This window comes from Alosa sapidissima, chromosome 5 (assembly GCF_018492685.1).
Source record: "Alosa sapidissima isolate fAloSap1 chromosome 5, fAloSap1.pri, whole genome shotgun sequence".
NCBI lineage: Eukaryota > Metazoa > Chordata > Actinopteri > Clupeiformes > Clupeidae > Alosa > Alosa sapidissima.
In genome coordinates this window covers 34852346-34875360 of record NC_055961.1, presented here as the reverse complement: position 1 = coordinate 34875360, position 23015 = coordinate 34852346, and the positions used below count along the sequence as shown (strand labels likewise).

At 41.5% G+C, this 23015-nt stretch overlaps 1 protein-coding gene and 1 long non-coding RNA gene across 3 annotated transcripts in view; one reads left to right on the top strand and one right to left on the bottom strand.

The window, feature by feature from the left end:
• The window catches only part of LOC121709051, a 14583-nt gene extending 5337 nt beyond the window's left edge, over positions 1-9246 (top strand). The window contains exons 2-3 of the long non-coding RNA XR_006031829.1: positions 2258-2263; positions 9236-9246. This is a non-coding gene — a long non-coding RNA (uncharacterized LOC121709051). The remainder of the gene's footprint in view (positions 1-2257; positions 2264-9235) is intronic.
• The window catches only part of LOC121709048 (pyruvate dehydrogenase (acetyl-transferring) kinase isozyme 3, mitochondrial-like), a 16807-nt gene continuing 1544 nt past the window's right edge, over positions 7753-23015 (bottom strand). Inside the window, exons 2-11 of one of the 2 annotated variants that reach the window (XM_042092079.1) lie at positions 19343-19484; positions 12027-12098; positions 10894-11078; positions 10164-10247; positions 9776-9859; positions 9571-9647; positions 9341-9442; positions 9071-9184; positions 8781-8894; positions 7753-8602 (exon numbers count right to left, since the gene is read on the bottom strand). In XM_042092079.1, coding sequence (XP_041948013.1) covers positions 8471-8602; positions 8781-8894; positions 9071-9184; positions 9341-9442; positions 9571-9647; positions 9776-9859; positions 10164-10247; positions 10894-11078; positions 12027-12098; positions 19343-19484 — 1106 coding nt within the window. In that variant the 3' untranslated portion in view covers positions 7753-8470. The remainder of the gene's footprint in view (positions 8603-8780; positions 8895-9070; positions 9185-9340; positions 9443-9570; positions 9648-9775; positions 9860-10163; positions 10248-10893; positions 11079-12026; positions 12099-19342; positions 19485-23015) is intronic. The other variant, XM_042092081.1, reaches the window with a different exon arrangement.

Here is a 23015-nt window from a genome sequence, read left to right as displayed (position 1 = left end):
GCATACAATTTACAAGAATAATAATAAAAAAATAATAAGCATAAGACTTTCAGCCTTAAGGACTTTTAAAGATTTTGTTGTTCAAGATCACTATGAGCTAGGAAAAAGAATGGCCGCATTTGCCAAGTAGGCCGAGTTACGAACAGGCAGAGGCTAATCTAAAACTACTGTAAATGCTCTATGCCTCAATAGGTTAGCTTTAGCTGCCTATCCATAATACGCTGTTGTCCTTTAACCCTTGTGTTATCCTCAAATCTTACCGACACTCTTTATCCTTGGGGTCAATTTGACCCCAGCTAAATAAACCCTCAGAAAATGATTATAATTAATATTGTTACCCAGTTTTTTTGTGACAGGTACTTAACAAGAGTGTAATAACCAACATCAAAAGCCCTACAAAACAATCCCACCCCCCCACACCCCTTTATGAACCTTGGAACCCTGGCTGGCAATATTGCCCATCCAGTGTCAGCAGCCCAAAGGCTTGCTGTTGCTTCCCCTTTTGACTTATACAGTCCTGACAAAATGACTTATATGTAATATGTACTTGTGTATGTAACTAGATGTACCGCATAGCGGTACAAAATATGACCGCCGCTCAGTCCTGTACATCCATTCCGCGAAAATAAATCACACTTCAATTTGTCTCCATCTTTTACTCCATCCCCCACTCTTGAAACTTTTGTGTATGCTTGTTTGGCATGCCTGAGTGTGTGTGTGCGGCTGCACAGAAAGTAGCCTACTTGTGCTGAAAAGGTGAATAGATTGTAGAATAGCCAAAGAAGATGTAGCATTGTTATAAAACCTTTAAAATCTCTAAACAATCACAAGTAGGGCAGGTCATCACAGTTCATCCATTGAAACTGGATTGATGAAAGGTCACTTACACCTGTAGGCTACATTGTATTTGGGAAAAGCAAAAGGTATCAGCATAATGTTATTTATTTATTTATTTATTTTTTATGTATTTATAAACAAAAACATCTCTGTCAGTTCCATGCCGTTTTCAACAGCTATCAAAAACAAAGGTCATTTTTGGATGGATGGATTTTTTGTGAATATTTCTTCTTCTACATAAGATTTTAGTCATCTTTAGTTCATGTAATACTTTATTGTCAATGCACAAATTAAGTAACAGTAGTCTGAAACGTTATTGTTAATGCACAAATTAAGTAACAGTAGTCTGAAACGAAATGCTGTTTTACATCTAACCAGTGGTGCAAATAACTGACATGTCCAAATGGGCCTTGATGAAATGCGTCGCTAGACTGTTCATACACATTTTAACGGGCCAAAGTTGAAGAGCTTTTGTCCGTTATTGTTCGTGCAAATATAGGCTGATTCATGTTCCCTTGCATTGTGTAACTGAGGTCCATGGCTAGTCTGGCTTTCATCAGACCAAGCTCAATCTTTTAAGAAATCAAAAAATAAATAGCGGGCAGATCAGGCTGGGTTCACCCAGCCTAGTCCATAGGCACCCGATATTGTTTAATTTTCAGATTGAGATATACACGCTCTGGCTATTCTAAATGCAAAAATGCATTAGGGAGTTATGACAAAACTGTAACTAACAAACTAGATCCTAATAGAAAGCGGTTAGCTTCCCTAAGCTACAGGTAGGATTATAAGGTAGGCCTATTTACAACATAAATTGTCAATAGGCTATGCTGGCGACACAAATAAAATCTCCTTTGGAAACCAATGGCTTACGACTTACAGTATCAAGCGGACTTAAACTGCCATATCGTGGCGAAAAGTTGTAATAACATTCACGCAGTTCCATGAGTCAAGGAAAGCGCGAATGAAGTAGCCACTTCTAAATGGGACCCACTACACAGTAGCTTAAGGTGTGTTGCTAAAGCAGCCATAATGAAATGAAGGTGTCATTGTTTGGATACTTCACACACACGTGCTTTTTAATTTCACAGACTACAACTACCAAGCTGGAATCAAAGCACATCGATTCCCCTCTCACACCCTGCACGCACTTAAAACAAAATAAACAGGCGTCTCAGTCTCACGCATGTATAGGCAAAACTGTATCAGACCGGTGTAACGTTGGTAAATCTTCCATTGCACAGAATGATTTTGTAGCACGTGCAATAAATGACAGTCTAAAGATACAAACAGTGCTGCTATCAATTTGCTTGGTATAACCGCATTTATAGTTTTCTACAAATGCAATCAATCAAATGGGCCTCCATCACTCAACCAACGCTAACGGTAACATTACCTAGGTCCTTATTGATATTACAAGATTAACGTACCTGCAGTAAAAACCAAGCATGTCCGATAAACATCCTCACTTCATCCTCACTTACACTTCATGTGAACATCGTCCTGTCCTTATTAGATGTTCGCTGCGGTAAATTACAGTCCTTGTAGGAAGTGTCCATTATTTTTTCAACCCACTTTTAACTTCCAAAAAAATTACGTCTCACTGCAACGATGCGCCATCTAGTGGACAAACGACTACTTATCGCCAATACTGAAAATGCAGCCATGATGATGATGATGAATATTTTGGCTTTCTTTTGATCCTATTGAATTTGTAATTATGTATCGGCCGTTCTAATACCGATAGTATGTGGGTGCCTGTGTGTGTGCATGTTTATATGTGTGCACCGCCATTTACAGGCCAATGAGTGTACAGTCACTAAATGTACACATAACCTAATTTTTTTAGCCCCCCCCATGGATGAAATTCTACGAAACTTGGCATACCCCCAGACCCCCAGAGAATGCCAGGTCAATCATACACATACAATTTGGTGCAGTTCTGAACATCTTAACTGAAGATAGGGGCGATTAAAGCAGAATAATATTGCATTTTCATTTTTGACCGGGGCGGGAGGGGGGGGGGGGGGGGCAAATCACAAATGAGTGATTATGAGCCAGGTTGATGTGGGCCCTTGAGACCAACATACCATAAAAGATTCACAGAGAACTGTGTCTGCCCTACCCTCCTTTCGAGGGGTCCAGTCCAGCGGGGGGGCTGCAGATGAAAACGAAAAATGACGGTTCCATGCTATCCATGTGGGGGTACATGCTCACCAAGTTTTGTGTACCCCGGTATTTCAGTGTCCCGGGAATCCTTGTTGGTGTACGTCACTAAATGTACACATAAATTATTTTATTGTAAGGCCCCCCATGAACGAAAGTACACAAAACTTGGCATGCATTCAGAGGGTGTCATAATGATCCTACACTTTTAATTTCGTGCAGTTTTGACCTTGTCAGCCAGAGATATTGAGATGAAAACACCTAATTTTTTGCTTTTTAATTTTTAACTAGGTGGCGCTATACATGAAATAAGTGGTAATGGGATGGGTTGACATGCCCCCTTAAGACCAACATACAAAAAAAGGTGGACCTCCTAGGCCCTACGGTTCTCGAGATATTCACAGAAAACTGTCTCCGGCCACCTACAGGCCAGTTGGTGTATAGTAACATAAATTAATTTATTGTGTGGCCCCCCATGAACGGAATTCCACAAAACTTGGCGTGCATACAGAGGGTGTCATAATGATCCTACACTTCCAATTTCGTGCAGTTTTGACTATGTTAGGTCACAGATACCTTCAATTACACCACCTCATTTTTACTTTTTTGTGTTTAACTAGGTGGCGCTATACATGAAATGAGTGGTTATGGAATGGGTTGACATGGCCCCTTGAGATCAACATACAAAAAAAAAATGGTCCTCCTAAACCCTACGGTTTTCGAGATATTCACAGAAAACTGTGTCTGCCCTACCCTCCTTTCGGGGGGTCCAATTCAGCGGGGGGGCTACAGATCAAAACGAAAAACGATGGTTCCATGCTATCCATGTGGGGTTACATGTCCACCAAGTTTCGTGTACCCCGGTCTTTCAGTGTCCCGGGAATCATTGACGGAAATTTGGGCATGCGAAAAAGAAAAAAAAAAAAAAAAAGAAAAAGAAAAAAAAAAAAAAAATCTGACTAAACCTATATGACCGCCGCTTCGCTGCGCGGCGGTCATAATAATGATAATAACAATATGTTCTCATACTATTCAAATAATAATATCCATAATGTGTCAAATATTCAGGCATCCGATGTTTCATACAGCTGGGGTCAAACTGACCCCAAGGAACATCAATGTACAAAATATGTGTACAGGACATTGAAAACAAATTATTGTACAAATTTCATGCTAACTCTGTTGTACCCTTCAATTGAGGAAAAGTCATGAAACATGAAGCAAAAAAAAAAAAGTGAACCATATATTTTATGATGTTAAACGTTGCTTGGGGTCAAATTGAGGGTTAAATCGTGTGCCTCTGCCTTTGCACAACTGTCCCAACACTTTTGTTAAAACTGGCTTTAACTGTGCAGTAGCAAGCAGTGATTTTGCAGAGAAAGGCTTCAGAGTTATACGATATTGATTGAGAGGCAAAATCTGATACTTCAGCAGAAGGCTGGGAAATTATGCTAAATAATTTTTACTCATCTTACCTGGCAATCTTCGAAAAGGTCCTCCTCTTTCTCTCCAAGATACAAAATGAGGCCACGGACAACTGCTTCACGTCTCTCCTCAATGCTTTGATTCTGTGGACAGATTAACAAGAACAAAAATACAAACCCTTATAGTTACAGGAGCACATGGAGTGTTGAAGCCATCAAGTACAAGTAGCAGGGGAGGTAAGACTAAAATAAAATTACAAAATAATAAGCTTAATAATAAAAAAAGTTACACAACACAACAAACCTGAGTCAGTTTGTCCACAAATGGTCTTAGGTTATTACCCACTGCTCCGCCTTTAGCCTTCATCAAGGTGATGAGTTTTGGAGTATAGTAGTGAAGTTTGACCATGAACCTCTGCTCCAGCATAATTCTTGAATTCCTGCATGATCTGCATCAACAAAACCAAATATCAGGAACCGTTAAATGCAAAATGAAATGAGTCAACTGAGAGGATTCATGTTAACATAGGACGTATTGAATTAATCTTAATATTGGATTAAAATTGTATGCTGGATAGTGTATTATAAGTGTCTACAGATTCACTTACCCAATCTTCACAAAACAAGGCAGGCCACCTCTCTCTGAAATCATCTGTAGCTGCTAGGTAGATTCCCACTCACATCCTCAAGCCTTCGGAGAATGTTTTGGGCATTTTTTTTTTCATGAATGACTTTGGTTTTGTTCTTCGTCATTGAGCCTGGATAATGGAAAGACAAAGTCTGAGGCTTTACCCAATACAACAATGTTTACCCCGTAGTGGAACAACGCCATGCCACCACTGATTTTAATGTTTTTACTGAGGTAAATGTAGCAAAGTGGTCCCTGGTGGTCACCTGCTGCGCGTAGACCTTTACGGCACAGGACACGCTGCCTGGAGTGGCCCTTGTCTCCAAAGCCCGTCTCGTCGCAGTTGTATATTTGGGCTGGGGTCCCGCCGAACCCATGCTGCTGGTAAAGGGCCTGGCAGATGTGGAACAGCTCGTCCACCCGCGCCACCGTGGCCCCATGGACCCTCTCCCTATCCAGGGGGATCAGGCCTCCGCGAGGCCACGGTGGGGTGGCGAGCTCGGAAGCGAGTCCACCACATCTTGCTCAGGCCCTTCTCCATGTTCACCAATGGTGAAGTCCGTCCCGACGCCTTGCAGATCTCAGTGGCCAATAACAAGGCCACTGAGCGGGTGATGGGGAACCTGTGGGCCGCCATCCAGAAAATGTAGCCCACCAACGCCTCCTCCTCCTCCGGCATGAGGGCCCGGTTGGTGTGGGGCAAGTGGCCATACTTGCCCTTCCTCCAGTCCTGGAAGGTGGTGTGGGGGATTCCGTGAATGAAGCCATTGCTTTTTTGCAAGCAATTTTGGTCCTGGATGTAATTCATTTTTTTTGGAAAACTACACCGGTACCGATATACAAGTACACAGAATGTCATTACAAATTACTAGATAGATAAAAATGTCCCTCACACTGGAACCACGTGCTTTGCTGACTCAGGCTCCCAGTAGCATAAAAAGCATCAGTCTCGAGTCAAGGAGGCAGCCCTTCAGAGACACTCTGAAGATCTACAGCTACAGGTGAGTGTTGACTTTTACAAATTGTAGTTTGTCTGTAGAGCAAAGACACACATTATATAAATATTGTTACCTTCATGCTTGGTGAGAAAGATGATAATCTATAAGCTTATTTGTGTGTAATTGATCATTACTGTATATGTTATGTATAGAACACGATATAACTATAACCATATTTGTAACTGAGCTGCATTTGATGGTATTTTCATTTTTTGGTTTGGCTGGCTTGGTTCTTTTATTCAGTTGGTGACGTTGCAGTCATATGGCCATTTTGTGTGTTTTTTCTTGTTCTTTTAAATAATGCATTTTCAGTTACTTACATAATAAATGTATATAAGCTAGATTGTTTTTTCACACCAAAATGAGAAGAGAAAAACTCAATATGTTAGCTACAGTGTACAGTGCACATTGATTATTATGTTATTTTAATATGTGTTAATTTTACACTGCATTATTTTGGCCCAACAACCTTTAGAATCAGACCGAATTCCCCTTTAATCTGATTTGCGGTTTGAGCAGGTTCACAAAGCCTAGACAATCCAGCTCCGGCACGTCAGAATTTTTTGTTGGTGCATGCTTGCAGTGTGAGCAAGAAGTAGCCTGCTGTATGAGCACATCATCATGAGCAATTACGTGAGGTCATGTGAGTTGCTATGTCCTATGTGACTTAAGAAAAGTGTGTGTCCTGCTTTAGGCTTTATTCTTTGAATTTTCTATTGTAACATTTCGACCCTTTGGTGTGAGTAATAAAGCTTTGTAAGAGAGAAGCACTGTCACATGTTGTTTTCTTTTCTCTTCTGCTGGCCGTTTTCGGTGCACCTGCCTTTTATAATCAGGTCTGTCGGTCTGCCTGTGTGTCTGCTCAATGGTCCAATGTACTGTGTACTGGTCCAATGTACTGTACTCTGATATGATGCAGAGGGTCACCATATCTTTCGATTCCTCCCAAATAATCATGTGTATCTGACTCAGAATGCAGATACTGGAATTTGGTTTCACTTTGGATAATATTGCGAGACGAGGGTGAGGCTCGATAGATCTAACATTTTTGGTACTGAGATATGGTTAGCAGAAGGCAGTAGTGCTACTGTTCTCAACGAGACAGCATCAGCAAATTTCAGTCTTATGAATATGCTCCAAACTGGCAAGAGAGGTGGTGTAGGTGCTTCACATGCTGTCCAAAACCTTTAATAAACGGGAAGTACTATGGAGAAACACCATGACGACAGAAGCCATGACAAGAGAATGCAGAACTGAAAGAGAAACTGTCAAAAATGTTTCAGACGGATCTCATGCAGTCTCTATTGAAATACAGTATACAGTATATTACTACACTGCTCCTATACACTGCAAATATCCTAATGATGATGTTTGTCTTATTTCAAGAGTATCCGTACACCCCTGCACTAAGGATGAATGACTGTAAATGTAAAATATAATAAAAAGTGAAATACTCAGTTGGAGGATGTTCAGGAGCGTCAATCTAATCCAAATAATGCAGTCAAAACGTTGACAATCACAAATATCCATGAACGACACTTCTATAACTCCTCCATCTGTCGTTCCAACCACCAAACTTTTTGCAATGTGATCGTTGGAACTACCCTTTCTAGAAACACCAAATCCATTAACGACAGTTCTAACTACCAAGTTTGTGACAGAAGTGAGCCTACAACCCTCTCTAGAAATGAACCCCAGATTAGTTAAATTGCTGAGTTTAATACAGTTCTAAGTAATACACGTGTCAATGGCCACATCCATGCATCAAAAACAGCACAAAGGAGGCAGATAATGTAAACTGCATATTGTGCTGAAAAACACAACAGCAGCATTAGATATTAAACGCTATACACATGATGTGTACTGTATATAACACATACACATTTCAACATAATAGTTTATGTGCCTAAGAATGTTTAAAGTGCAATACAACAACCTCAGTAACATATCCATATTTTTGACTGACACATCCATTGTTAAATTAGTGTAAACTTCATGAAGCCTCTAAAACTTTGGCATAACAGATTTAAATCTCCACCTTTACATCCACGTGTGCTGTGTTCACAAAAAAAGAAAGAAAAAAAGTGAGACAAACCAAAAAAAGCCTAGGATGTACTTCCACCAGCATCAGTAAAATAGTATGTAAACAAATATAAGTAAACAAACATTTCCATTCTTTTCTGTTGTTGCAGGCATATAGTTCATTGCTACATTCTATGATCATCATTCTGTTTAGACAGCTTAAGTTGTGTTCCTGCATTCAGCAAGCTTCTTTATGGACTCTGCTGGATATGACACCATGGAGACGTATGCGGCCCTCCAAGCCCTTTGTGTAACAAACTGGCAGTGCACATTTCAATCACAAAAATAAATAAATGAATAAATGCTAACACAATCTCTATGCCTGGTAAAGTTTATCAGTTTGATTTGTACTTGTGAGGGTCACTGCTCGGGTTGCTCCAGTCATCTGCTTCAGGGCCTGTCTGGTAGTGCCGCCAGGCTGACTTGTTGAAGACCGGAAGACGTTCAAAGGACTCACTTGACAGGGCCTGTGGATTAATTACATCATAATAATGGACAGACGACCATTAGAAAAACAACCAACAGTAAGGATAGAAATACAATGCTAACATTTTATGCCTACTAGATACTGAGTCATAAACAAATTATATGTTGTATTGTAACACTTCTAATAATATGTAACAAACAATATGTGATATTTTAAACCTTTAGGTAAATGACTGCATCAGTCCCCACTCCTTCCATTGAGTATAAGTTGAGGTCTCCTTGGAAGTAGCGTGCATACAGCCTGGAAATTGGCAAACCATAGCCAAATCCTGCCTAAAAAAATATAATTACAATAAAAGTGTATTCAACTGAAAGAAAAAATCATTCTCCATCAATCATTCACACACACAAACACAGAGGTGGAGGTCAGAATTATACATTCAGAAATGTCCCCAACCTTGTGATCATAGATCATGATCATGAATCATGTCAGTATGAAATCTAGCTACCAGAGGGACTGCAGACTGTGAGGAGTCCAGACTCGGCGCAGGTGCAGTTGAATACATGTAGTTAAAGAGCCTGTCCATTTTCCTGAGAGGCACTCCACCACCCATATCACTGATCTTGAGAGAGAATGAGAGAGAGAGAGAGAGAGAGAGACTGTAGCCATATAGACTTTTACTTGTGGATTTGCATAAAAATTTAAAATTGTCAAATGATTTGAATAAGTGGCATCATTAACACTAACCCTTCAAAACCTCTCCCTTCTACGTACTAACCTTTATTGAAAGGTCCTCTTTTCCAAGGGTCACTAAAGCTGTGACTGGAGGAAGCCCTTTGTCATTGTCCTCATGCAACTCCACTGTGGCTCTCATGGAATTCTTTCCACAGAATCAAACACATCAACCAAGGTACATCACACAAAACAACATGACAACACACAGAAGAACCAGCCTATTCAAGATCAATAGAGGTAGCGTTGTCTCTTGTTGTAAATGGTTTATCATACCTTAAACAGTTCAAAGAGCATGTGGAAGAGATGTGAGGGAACATACACCACCTGGATAGGCTTTTCTTTGGATTTAGCTAGGGGACACAGAAGTGGTCATTATGAGTCCAGCACTGAGGTTTGGAGAGTTGTAAGGAATGTAGGAGATCCAAAACATCAAATGAAGAGATACAATGAATGCAAAACAGAAAATCCAATTCCTTACACTCACTGTTGAATTCCTGAATGACAAGATCTGGCGCCATCATGTAGTATTGCTCACAGAGCATCTTGGCTGTGTCGTATGCATCTGGCAAGTTCAAGGCCATGAATAAGGATCCAAGGGAATACACGCTTACATAATAGAATATTAACTGTATGCAATGTAATGTGGACGTAAAATATTAACATCCCATTAGTGCATGTGTAGGTATGTTTTCTGTACCAGCATCATATCATTTTCAACTTGATTTTTAAACTTTAAACTTGGCCTCCAGCCTTGTGCCTATGGCCGAATCACAGCCATGAGTAGGCTGCATCCTTCCGCAGCCCCACTCTAACTCGTGCCCTATTGCTCAAGCACACACAAGACACTGTCAGTGTAATACAGTTACCTCTCACCACTTCAGGCACGTTGCAGGCAGGGTCAATGCCTCCTATATGTTTGGGATGGGCAGTGGCATCACCGAAGAGGAGTGCTGCCATAGGATATCACATTTTAAACAACAATGGTTAAACAAGGACAAATGAGCTCATTTCTGATTGCATGCCATAAACACTACTATATTGTAAGGGTATACAAATGTGTCCAATCAATAGTTGTCAGTGTTTAGTCAAAAGTTGTACATTCCATAAGGGGGGAAACTGACAGTATCAATTTTATATGGATTTCACAATGAGCAACATTCATAGAAGAAGTAAGACCAGATCATACAGAGCTTGCGAAGGGGGATTTATTTAGAGCAATAGTTTTACGTTCCCTTGCAATACTATTGCGTTTTCTTGCAATATTGTTGTGTTCCCTCGCAATATTTTTGCATTCCCTCACAATAATGTTGCATTCCCTTGCAATAGTTTTTTTCCAAGGGAATGCAAAACTATTGGGAGGGAACGCAAAATCACTCAGTGGGAATGCAGAAATGATTGAAAGGGAACGCAAAAACATTGTGAGGGAACATAACAGACCATACCGACAGTACTCAGTTACCTCGATAAACAGAGATCTATATAAAAAATAGCTGGAATTCTCTTTTAACTCTAGATGGTTAGATGGAGATACACAGCAACCCACATGTGTTTATAGCTGGCAAACAGAATACAAAATGTATGTTAAAATTCACCCACTATGCTGGTTAATAAGCATGCGGAAGGATATTCGGTTGGTATAGAAACGATCCAGGAAGTACTGTACGTTGCTGCTTATGAAGGGGTCAAAGCCATACTTATCCTTGTACTCGATCACCCCCTGGGCCACTGTGGGCACTACATCATTGTGCCGATTGCGTATCTTATTAAGGGTGTCCAGAAAGCTGAAAATTAAAGTTAAAGATACAGTCCACCATTCAATTTCAGCTTTGTGAAAGGTTGTTGATATTTGAGGTCAACAACCAATCATATTTCAACCTTTCAGTGCCCCTGAAGCACCTTTTTGAGCCACGGGGTCTGTTCGAAACGGGTAAAACTGCTGCCTTTTAAGATATCTAACTGGGGAGCAAAGCAGCAAGTGAGTTTCGAAACCGAAATTTTTCTTTTGCTGCCATCTAAGATATCTTAGATTTCCCAAATAACGGTCATTTGTGGAGGTCATCGATGCACTTTTCATGCTCCCTCCGACCCATAACCCCTTGCGGCAATATCTGAAACAGCTGTGAAAAGTTAAGAAACATGGCGGATGACATCAGTAATGGCGGATGAATCTGTTTAAAATGTAATTTTTGTGACATTATTTTGCTTAGATTTGCAGATTTGAGAGGAGAAATAAACAATTTACTATCTGATTATGCCATTGCTGTAACCATTAATAGCGTCTGGTCTGATATATCTGCCGGCCGTAAAACTAATTTATACGGTAACGTAAGCTAATTTAGTTTAATGCCCAGCCTTTGCTAACGTTATAACATACAGTAGTGTTAACCAAAGATTCTAGAGTGCTACGCTCATTTTTAAAAGATGCATTTAATCCAAAGTCATGTCTAGTGAGACAGCTCTCTATATAGGGAGGGAGGCAGCAGGCAGCTGTCTTCTGTTTCGAACAGACCCACTGTCTTTGTTTACCTCTTACAGAAGCAGGACGGCTTACAAGCACAGTGTAAATTCTGAATGGACAGCTAGAGGACCATAACAAGCAATTTATTTAAAAAAAATATATATATAAATGGTTATAATTGCGGACTCCACCTTAATAAATTACTTAGTACATTTGTGTTATTACCTCAGAAGCATGATTAAAGATATATATGCATATGTAATTCACACACTCATTCAGTGTACGACCACTCTCTGGGCTTCGGGCTTCAAATTCTAGCAGCTCCTCAAAACTCTGCATATACCTGAGGGGAAGAAGACACAGAAACACACTTGAGAAGCACTGTGCAACCCATGGTTCAAAATAGAATAATAAAAAGACTAAATGAAATAACATACAAATCAATAAATAGTAATACATATAGATAAGATCTTCCGTAATAAATGCACTTTTTACCAAAAGCCTTCAACTATTAGTTTAAAGTGAGTTTAATAACTTGTATTATCACCCCTTTTAAATTAATGCTACTGCCCTGTTAAGACACCTTCCTAGTCACAAGGTAGTTGAGTTGTAAACACTTCGGTACGTGTCCATTATTGCAGCGTGAATACGCTTGCAGACGCCTAGCCCTCTCCCCGTTGCCGCTTGTGGGCGTGTAGTAGGCTAAATTATACTGCTCAAAGAAATTTAGGGAACACTTCAATCATACACTGGATCGGTACTCTGACACTGTTTGGTTCTGAGCACAAGTAAAACTTTTGAGGCGAGTGTTTTATTTTGCAAGAACTGTCAGACATTCTGTGAATGTATCTTGAATAGACAAAGAGGTCCAGGGTGCTCAGGAAGTTCCAATCAGAAATTTGAAGGTGCTCTTTGGGTTCGGGAATCCAGTAGTAAATAGAAAAAAGGGGGTCCAAGGCACTCTTCTTCAAAAATATAAAAAGCCTTTATTTAAATGGCTAATTCATCATAGAAATTTTAAAAACATAGGGAGAAGCAACCCACGCGTAGCGACACAAGCAGCCTTCTTCAAGGTGTGCTTCACAGACAAACAATTTTGAGTCTTTCTCTAGACTCTGACTTTGTTAGTGTGTTGTCTAAGGGACTTTCTTTCTCTCCCACTTACCATACAAATGAGTTCAATACCAAGGTGGATCTATTTAGATTCTACCGCAGTCTTCATCTCAAAGTTTGGCATCACCAATACAATCAGATAAATGAGAACACAGCCAAAAGATCTCCCTTTAGACCGAAATCATACTTAATGCTTCCAGTTTCAAATGTGACGCTGACTGCTTTTACAAAAAAGGTGGACTTCGACATTTAAAGACTGTTCCAATCATCAAACCAAAAAATAAGAGAAAATTTGACCAAAACTCAAAAGCTGGCCATAGATTACTTGGCAAAGAATAAATCCATAATTATCAAACCAGCAGACAAAGGGGGAGCTGTCGTGATATTGGACAAAGACAAATATGTTGAAGAAGCCTTACAGCAATTGAACAATCAAGACTATTATCAACGGCTGTTATCCAATCCAATTGACAACACAAAAGAGCGCTTGAAAAAACTGTTGCTCACAGCTAAGGACATTGGATGGATTTCAAAACAGGAACATAGTTTCCTTTTATGTCAACATCTGAGAATACCCACCTTCTACATGCTCCCTAAGGTTCATAAGTCTCTTGTATCTCCTCCTGGCAGACCTATCATATCGTCCAATGGATCTCTTACAGAGCCAGCCTCGCAATTCATAGACTTTCACATTAAGCCGCTGGCTCAACAGCTTCCTTCCTACATACAAGATACTACTCATGTGTTGAAGGTTGAAGGTTGAAGTGATTTGAATGTTCCAGACAACTGTTTTTAGTCACGTTAGATGTGAAGTCTCTTTACACTAATATTGCTCATGACGATGGACTGAAAGCCCTACAGCATTTTCTGAAGAATAGGCCTACAGACTCTTTGCCTCCCTCTGAATTTATTATCCAGCTCACCGAATGGACATTAAAAAACAATGTTTTCCTTTTCCAAGACCTTTTGGACATTCAGGTTCAGGAGTACAAGAAATGGGTGCGTGCTTTGCCCCTAACTATGCTAACCTGTTTTTAGGTTTATGGGAGAGGGATTTTGTCTATTCAAATAAATACAGTGACAAGATAAAATGGTGGGGGAGGTATATTGATGATATTATTTTGATATGGGGTGGTTCTTATGAAGAACTGTTGCTGTTTTATGATCATCTGAACAACAATAACAGGAATGTAAAATTGTGTATAGAAATATACCAAAACTACCATTAATTTTTTAGATCTAACCATTTCTCATTTTTAGATCTAACCATTTCTAGTGGCAATGATGGTAAGCTCCATACTACTGTATATCGTAAAACTACAGATAGGAACACCATGTTGAAAGGAGATAGCTTCCATCCAAATTGGCTTAAAAATAATATGCCTTTTGGCCAGTTCCAACATCTTAGACAAATTTGTGATACTGAAATAATGTCCAACCGATTTTTACAAAGGGGCTACCACACAGAAACTATACAAAATGCCTATAGGAAAGCTCAGTCCATTCCTAGATCAGAGCTACTCCAGAAAAAGAAAAGGTGGTCCTCTGAAGAAAAAAAAACAAGCATATTTTGTTACAAAATACAGCTCTTTAGCTAATCCTATAAAAAGTATAATACACTCAAATTGGAATCTCATCGAGAGTGATTTCTGCACCACCAATAATCAGCTTTAGGAGGGCTCCCACACTACGTGATAGGCTAGTACCAAGTCATCTCCCTGCTAAAAAAAACAGGTTACTTGGTTTCATTGACAGTTAAAAGGTACCTACAGATGTGGATCTTGCAATCATTGTTCCAACATTAAAGAATGCAAACAATTCTGTGATTTTAAGACAAACAAGATGCATAATATAAAAACATTCATTAATTGCAACACTACGTTTGTGGTATATAGGCTATCATGCAAATGTGGATGCTTTTACATTGGTCGAACCAAGAGACGCCTTAAAGATAGAGTATGTGAGCACAAAAACGCCATTAGAAAAGCTAATTTGGATTACCCTATGGCAAAACACTTCCAAAATGTGCACAACTGCAATCCAGAAGGCCTTATGGTAGAGGGTTTAGAAACTATTAAAAAGAACATTCGGGGTGGTGACCGATTAAAATTACTTTTACAAAGAGAAACATTCTACATATACAATCTACAGGCCACAGTTTACCCTGGGTTGAATGAAGAAATAGATTTCAGTCCTTTTTTGTGATCATCTTTTCTCTGTATGTATTTGCTTAGGCTTAACTGGTAATATTCTTTCTTTATACCTTGTCCTCTCTCTGGAGGCTTATATTTACGATGTATAGCCACCTAGTGGATTATTTTTGTCTTCATTTTTTGTCTTTTTTGTATGTGAACATTTATAGCCAGCCACCTAGTGGACTGTTCTGGCATGTTTCATGTGGTAATTCACCATATCACTCAGGTGTTTCCAATTAGCCTACAAAAGGGGAAATTGTTTGTCTGTGAAGCACACCCTGAAGAAGGCTGCTTGTGCCGCTACGCGTGGGTTGCTTCTCCCTATGTTTTTAAACGTTCTATGATGATTTAGCCAGTTAAATAAAGGCTTTTTATATTTTTGAAGAAGAGTGCCTTGGACCCCCTTTTTTCTATTTAATTCTGTGAATGTACTTTGAGAATGGAGAAAAGGGTGGAAGGTTTCAAAAAATGTGTTTTAACAATTGTGGAAAACTGTAAGTGTCCCCTTAATTTTTTTGAGCAGTATATATGGTGTAACATTTTATTTTATCTAATTACACAATGCCAGCTAATGTAGGCTACTAAAGTGGAGGTAGCCTACTTAACACATAATACTGTTAACCAATATTGCAAGGAGTTTTGCAAGGAATTGTAATATATTTATTGAAACACTCACAAATATCACTGACATGTTCCTCCAAAGCACCTTCTGTCTTGGTTCAAGTTACCAACAAGGTCTTTTAGATAGGGTGCGGTTCTAAACTTAATGGCTTAGCCACTATATAACTTAATATATTTTCATTAAACCAAGACGATTATCAGGTGGAACAAATATTTCTGGCAGGCTATTGTTCAGGACCAGTAGACTAGAGCAAAGGAGCAAACTTGTTTACCGAAAATGTACTTTAATTGGCGCCATAGTCGCCTCGCGTTAACTGCTTTCATTTGCATAAAATTCAACATGACCCAACATCTTGATGCACCGCCTCTGCTCAAATGGCTGCGACGCCTTCCTGAGGTGCATTGTGGAAGCGTTAACGAGGGTTATGCATATAACCACAGAGTTTTGGATGACCGCCAGAGGTGGGAGGTGTTGGGGGGGTCTCAACCGGAGTGCCTTTCAGGAAACGGGTCACCAAGGCATGGGAACCTACCGTCCTCCCCTCAATTCTGCTATGCCGCGCTGAGATGGCAGCTGTATACAGCTTGATGGTGGAAGATGTAAGTCCCCTGTCAAAAAGTGACTGAAGGAACTGCAGGATGGTTGGTAGGGATTGCTGACCACTGCTGGTTCACTTCAGCGGCCAAACCCAGAGCTGCAGCCGAGCTGGATCCGGGTGCCAGATCTGGCCACCCAGCTGTGACAGCAGGTCCTTCCTCACTAGAAGGCCCCAGGGTTCTCCGTCCAGTAGCCGCAGCAACTTTGGAAACCAAACTAGCCTGCCGACTCAAAAGGCGTTGATGGGCCCACAGCAAGAGCTGCTGCTACTCCCAAGCACTGGTGTCTCCCTGGCGGTTGGTGTAGTAGGCTACACCGTTGTTGTATTGTCGGTCCTCACCAGTACATGTCTGCCTGCCACTTCCGGGAGGAAGTGTTGTAGGCCGAGCAATACTGCCTGTAGTTCTAACACATTTATGTGCTGCTGCCGCTGCAGCAGACTCCAGCAGCCTTTGACTGTTCAACACTGCCAGGCCACACCCCATCCTTCCCGGGAAGCATCCGTCTATGGGCAGAGGAGCCATCTGCAGCAGTGACCCTCACTAGCCTGTGTCCGTGCTGTGCCGGATGAAGGTGGAGGTTGTTCAGCCACCTCTGAAGTGGGTAGTAGTGGTAAGAGGCCCAGCGGGACCAGGGTAGAGGCAGCAGTGAGCATGCCAACCAACTGTTGGAATGTCCTTAGAGTTAGTGACCTGCCCCTTCTGGAGTGGCCAGTCAGCTGGCGGATATTGTGAACCATCCTCTGGGAGGGGGTTGCCCTCATTGTCCGCGAATCTAATTGCATGCCTAAGAACAAGGTCTCTTGACTGGGTACCAAAGAGCTCTTCCGGTGGTTGATCTTGAGCCCCAGCTCTGAGATATGCGCAACCACTGCAGCAGCATCTATACGGGCCTGTGCCTCCGACTGGGAGCAGGTCAGCCAATCGTCGAGGTAGGGTAGAATACGTATTCCCTGTGCCTGCAATGGTCCCAATGCCGCTGCTATACACCTGGTGAACACACGGGGTGCTAGCGCTATGCCAAATGGTAGGACGCAGAACTGGTACGCCTGTCCCTTGAAGGCAAACCGAAGGAACTGCCTGTGATGTGGTGCAATTGGGACATGAAAGTACGCATCCTTCAGGTCGATGGTTGTGAACCAGTCGCTCTCCTGAATGCTCTGGAGAACTTCCACAGTGCACAGCATATGGAATTTCAGGACCTTGAGGTGGGTATCGAGAGGTCTTAGGTCTAGAATCGGGCGGAGACCACTGTCTTTTTTGGGAATTATGAAATATGTTGAATAAACCCACCTTCCTATGTCTGCCTGTCGACTGGTGTAATGGCCCCTTTTTCTAAGAGAGCGTTGATCTCTTGTCTCAGGGCTAGGGCCTTCCCTGGGTGGCAAACGATGGTGTTCTTGACCCCTCTGAATCTTAGTGGTCGGCATCGAAATTGGATGCTGTAGCCCCTTGACAGGGTTGCCAGCACCCAGGGGTCTGGTGTTATCACTTTCCAGCGTTCGAGCTGCTGGCTGGAAAAATGGCCGCCCACCGGTGTGATGCGGTCATCGTCTGCCTGTCTGCCCCCTCTGGTCTCTAGAGAGGCGACGCGCCTAGGTTCGGGTGTCCTGTGCAGAGCCGTGAGTCCGGGAGGTGGTGGGGCGACGAAAGCCATATGTGCGTTGTGACTCCTTGTGGGTAACTAGGTTGGAGCCCTGTGCCTGAGCTGGCTCACCTGGCGGAGACTGGCAAACTGTTGTCTTGCCTGTACTACCTGAGCGCTTCTATCTACTGTAGGGCCTGCTGTGCGGCCTGACCAAACAACTCCCCGGGGAGGACAGGGAGAGAGTGAAGTACCCTTCTGTCGGGCTCTGCCAGTGGGAAGTGGGCTAGCCTTATTTGGCGGCTAGCGAGGGTTAAATATGCCATCAGTCTACCGAGTTCTCTAGACATGTAGGCGAGGGCCTGGAGTGACGTGTCACACAGCTCCTGAGACGACGTCTGGTCTGCCCCTTGCAATGTCTGGGCGAGGGCCAGCATCAGGTGGGACATTGAATTCCCAATGCATCCCATATGTGCTGCCGTGTCATAGCTTCTTACGATTAAGTCATCCTTGACACGTCACTATGCACGGGGCAACTGGCGTAAGGTGTTAAGTTTTCATTGGGTGATAGAACCAGGGCTGTCATTGACGGCTCTATGTTCGGCATGTTCTGAAGACCATAGGTGGATGCGTCCTGCATGGCCGCTAGTGCCCTGCAGTCCCTGGGGAGATGGGAAATCCCGCAGCTAGGCTAGCCCAGGTCGACCACCCAGCATCTCTGCAGCTTTTCAATATATGGGGCTGAGGGTGGCACTACCAATGTGGAGGGCTGCATGGAACCTCTAAAGAAGGCATTCTGCCTAGGCACGGCCGCTGGTGCTGCATCCAGTCCCAAACGGGCTAATGCCGCCTTTAAAGCTGGCTGAATTGATGGTCAAATACTCTGTAGGAACTATTGATGGTCGAATACTCTGTACGCTGTACTGACTTGTGGCTTGGGAGCTGGTCTGAGAGCCATGAGAGGCAGATTCATGTGGCTTAGGTTCACCCAGCACCAAGCTCTCTGAAGCCCTGATGGAAAGTTCGTCCTCGCCCTGGGCTTTGACTGCTGGTGACAATGATGGCGGTGGTAGCTCAGCCTGCCAGGCTGATGGGGTTTCAGCGAGAACGCTGCTGCCCTGTACACTCTGTGCTGGTGGCTGCAAATTGGTGAGCAGAGCTAGATTGGATTCGCTTGAACTCCGCGGTCATCTTGTCTACCTTTAGAGCTAGGTCACTCTTCTGTTTCTTCCCTCTAGGGGGCCCGACAGCTGGCACAGGACGAGTACATGTTCAGCATGTAGATTGCTGTTAAAGCTGGAGATGTGATACACTTGGCCCGTCTACTAATCACGTGCCACCGATAACTCTGCTTTAGGCAGCTAGGCGGGAGAATACCAGGCTGGTTAAATAGATAATGCTAATATACTACACTTCTAGTTCTAATATACTACACTTCTGCACAGTCTCTCCACTGGCTATGTCGCATCTACTCACCACTTCTGCACATGTTTGAGAGAGGGTTGACTGAGCAGATTTTCTGGCAACAGAGTGACCTCTCGCATGGTGTTGGCCAATCGGACAACGAGCTCCTTCCTCAGGAACATGTAGGAGGTCTTCTCACATGCATTCTCCCGACCTGCAGAATCACATTGACTTAATGGTTCTGGATGGTACAACAACCCATTCATATTGAATCAAGACACTTTTTGTGAATGAATGAAAGAGCAGTGGGGATGGCTTTACTTGCTGAAAAGTGACACTCATTCAGTGTTGTATAAAGTATCCAAATCTCACACTTGAGTAGAAGTACAATTATTTGATCAGAAAATGACGAGTAAAAGTAATCTATAAGCATACCACTTAAGTAAAAGTCTTAAAGTATCTATTATTTGCAGTATTTAAGTATGACAAGTGCCCTATTATAAAACATACTTAAGTACTGAAAGTAAAAGTACAAAGCATAAGTAAAAGCTTTCAAGGCCAGGTAGGGTGACAACCCCCTCCATTCACTATGCTTTAAATAAAAAAGAAAGCAGTCAGAACTTAAGATAAGCTATTAAGTTCATGCAGCACCTTAAAACGTGGTGCCTACACTTCACACACAGTGTCTTTGAAGCCTTAACACTGGCTGCCATTCACTGTTCACTGCTGCTTCCTTTTATAGGCCTATAATGAAGTTTATCCAACCTGTTTAGAAAGGCAGCGACATCACACTCCATAAACACACTTTGAAAGCCTAAACAAAAGTGCTATTAATGCAAGCAAGTAAGAGTTGTAATTGAATTCAGCTTCTTACAAAAGCCTTCAAAGGCCTTGGTGTGCTATGTCTTAACTATATTTGCTAGGTCTTAACTCTCTGTCACTATGTCTTTATTAATTTCTATGGTACCTTACTGAACAAGGGATTTTCTGTGCATGGATGTTGACCAGTTCTTGGCCCCTCAGTGTATGATGTGGCCCCTTTGTGGCCCCTGTCTCAGAAAAATCCTAGAACCGCCACTGGTTTATAGGCTAAATAAAACATAATTTTGCCAAAAAGTAAAAAAGTTGACAGTGGATTATGAAAGTTAATAACAATTAAGTTACTCGAACTTGTGTCATTTTCTTTCTCTCCAGACATTTCCCATTATAGAGCAGATGGTTCTGTGCAACCTCTCCTAAAGGTATTCCGCAAGATACAGCATGGAAATAGGAAGAGGCCACTAAATGACTTCTGATAAAAAGTATTCAAATGGTTGGAGTATTCCATATTTAGTGTTTTGCTACCCCTTCCGTAATTTTTTCGCTTCCAATTTCCCCATTGTCAGAATCAGGCTTTTCTAACTGGAAGCAAGATAGTGGCTTCAAAGACCATTCCAAATCAGACCATTGTAAAAATAATTGTTGAAAACAACATTTGTGTAAATATGATGTAGTTGTTGCTTACATGCTGTGTGTGTGTGTGTGTGTGTGTGTGTATGTGTGTGTGTGTGTGTGTTTGTTTATTTAAATGTATGCAAACTGGCAGTGAAAGTGTTTTTTTTCTGTGCATGGATGTTGACCGGTTCTTGGCCCCTCAGTGTATGATGTGGCCCCTCTGTGGCCCCTGTTTCAGAAAAATCCTAGAACCGTCACTGGTTTATAGGCTAAATAAAACATAATTTTGCCATAAAGTAGGCCTAGGCTATATAGAGGGAGTGCAGCTTCACAGAAGAGAACTTCTGACGGCAAATTTGAGGAAAAGTTGGTAAACCACCCCTCTTACCTAATTTGAGGGTGCTGATTCTGAATATTTTGTTTACCAAGCTCAATTCTGAGATCTAAGCTGCATAATCAGCATTTTAACATAAAATAGCGATTTTTTTGCTTATTTTTCCCTAAATTGGGTTGATTTCAAAAGTAATCACTAAAACCAAATAAAAGTGCTCTCTAAATACATGTTTGAGCATTAAAAAAGCCATACTATAGTTTATTAACATATTTAATGGGAACATGATTACAGTTAACATGTAATAAACTCGGAAATTCTAATCAAAACACAACCATAATTTTTATTGCTAACATAGTGTCACTCATGTGGTGTTAAATGCATTTTATCACAATAACAAGTTGCACAGATAACCTTCAACTCAGAATATAGTGAATTAGTGAAACACACTCAGCACACAGTGAGGTGAAGCACACACTAATCCCGGCGCAGTGAGCTGCCTGCAACAACAGCGGCGCTCGGGGAGCAGTGAGGGGCTAGGTGTCTTGCTCAAGGGCACTTCAGCCGTGCCTACTGGTCGGGGGTTCGAACCGGCAACCCTCTGGTTACAAGTCCAAAGTGCTAACCAGTAGGCCACGGCTGCCTCCATGTGTGCTTGCCTTCATACTAGAGCTTGATAATGTGCTCTTCTAATATGCCATTGAGCAGCATCACTTGTTAGTGGTAGAGCCTCTGATCCTCAACATCTAGAAAACAGAGTGGCTCTGGCATAGTGTTGTCACGATATCAAAAAGTATGACTTCGATACAATGCCTGCCATAAATATCTTGATACTCAATACTGAAACAATATCCAAATCCTAAAATATCTGGAAAAGAAAGTACGCAGGCCTCCTCCAAGTGTATTGAGTCATTTTGGTCAATTCTGGGTTTTAAACTTCTAAACTTTCTACATAATTATTATTTTTGCAGTCAGCAAAATAGTAGTTTGTGTGTGATTAAGTCCTTTATTGTTTGTTATAGCTCATTTATATTGTGTGGTGTTTTGGCAATAAATTACCTTTAAATAGCCAAAGTAGGCTAGATCAAGGTCAGTGTTTAAATTACTGCATGCAAATCACTTAATGCTGCTAATCTTTAGGCCATCTGATGTAGGCTACCCTAGGCCTTCCCGTGTTTATGGGATTTCTTTGACAGTTGCAAAGGGGAAAAAAGTGTCTTCTTTGCTCCCTGTGTAATTTAATAAGTATGTTTCAACCACTCAGGTCTTAATGAGATAGGCCTATACACCATTATCTGTTTTGCTATCATTTGCACACATAACAAATACCAAATAACAATACGAAAGTTTCTCACAAACTTTCCTGCATACCCTTAAATGTGCTGTAGTCAGATGGGTGTCCTAAAGACATACTGTAACTAGATCTTGAGCATCTATTACCAGTGTTGAATGAGCAGTTTTTGCAGTGATCACTACTGGACATTCCACGTTGCTAGACAGCACCTGTGAGGATAGACTTATTTCCACTTCACAAATAACCATCACTATCTGCAATAACTACAGTACAGGGACATTAATCAGTTCATAGCTGAGGATTTGTCCTAGGTCCACTTTCCTTTCAGCATCATATGCAGTAATGATGCACTGGAGAATGTTTCTTTTTGTTGCACTATAAAGGATATCTTGTCTAAATTCTTTGCAAATAATGCAATCTCCATAGCACTCTTCAGCACTCCTCAAACATGCACATTCTTCCATTTTTCTGCAGTGAGATGTTTTAACTAGGCAAGCACATTTCAATTTATATTTTAATTTTAGCTTATTTTCACTTGCTACTTGAGGGTCATTGGGGTAATTCATGTCCTGTCCTACAACATATATGATACATAAAGAGTATATTAATGCCTTATTTTTTGCAATTCCTATGATATCTGATGGCAAAACCAAAAAGTATGTGAATTATGCTAATTAGCAAGCTTA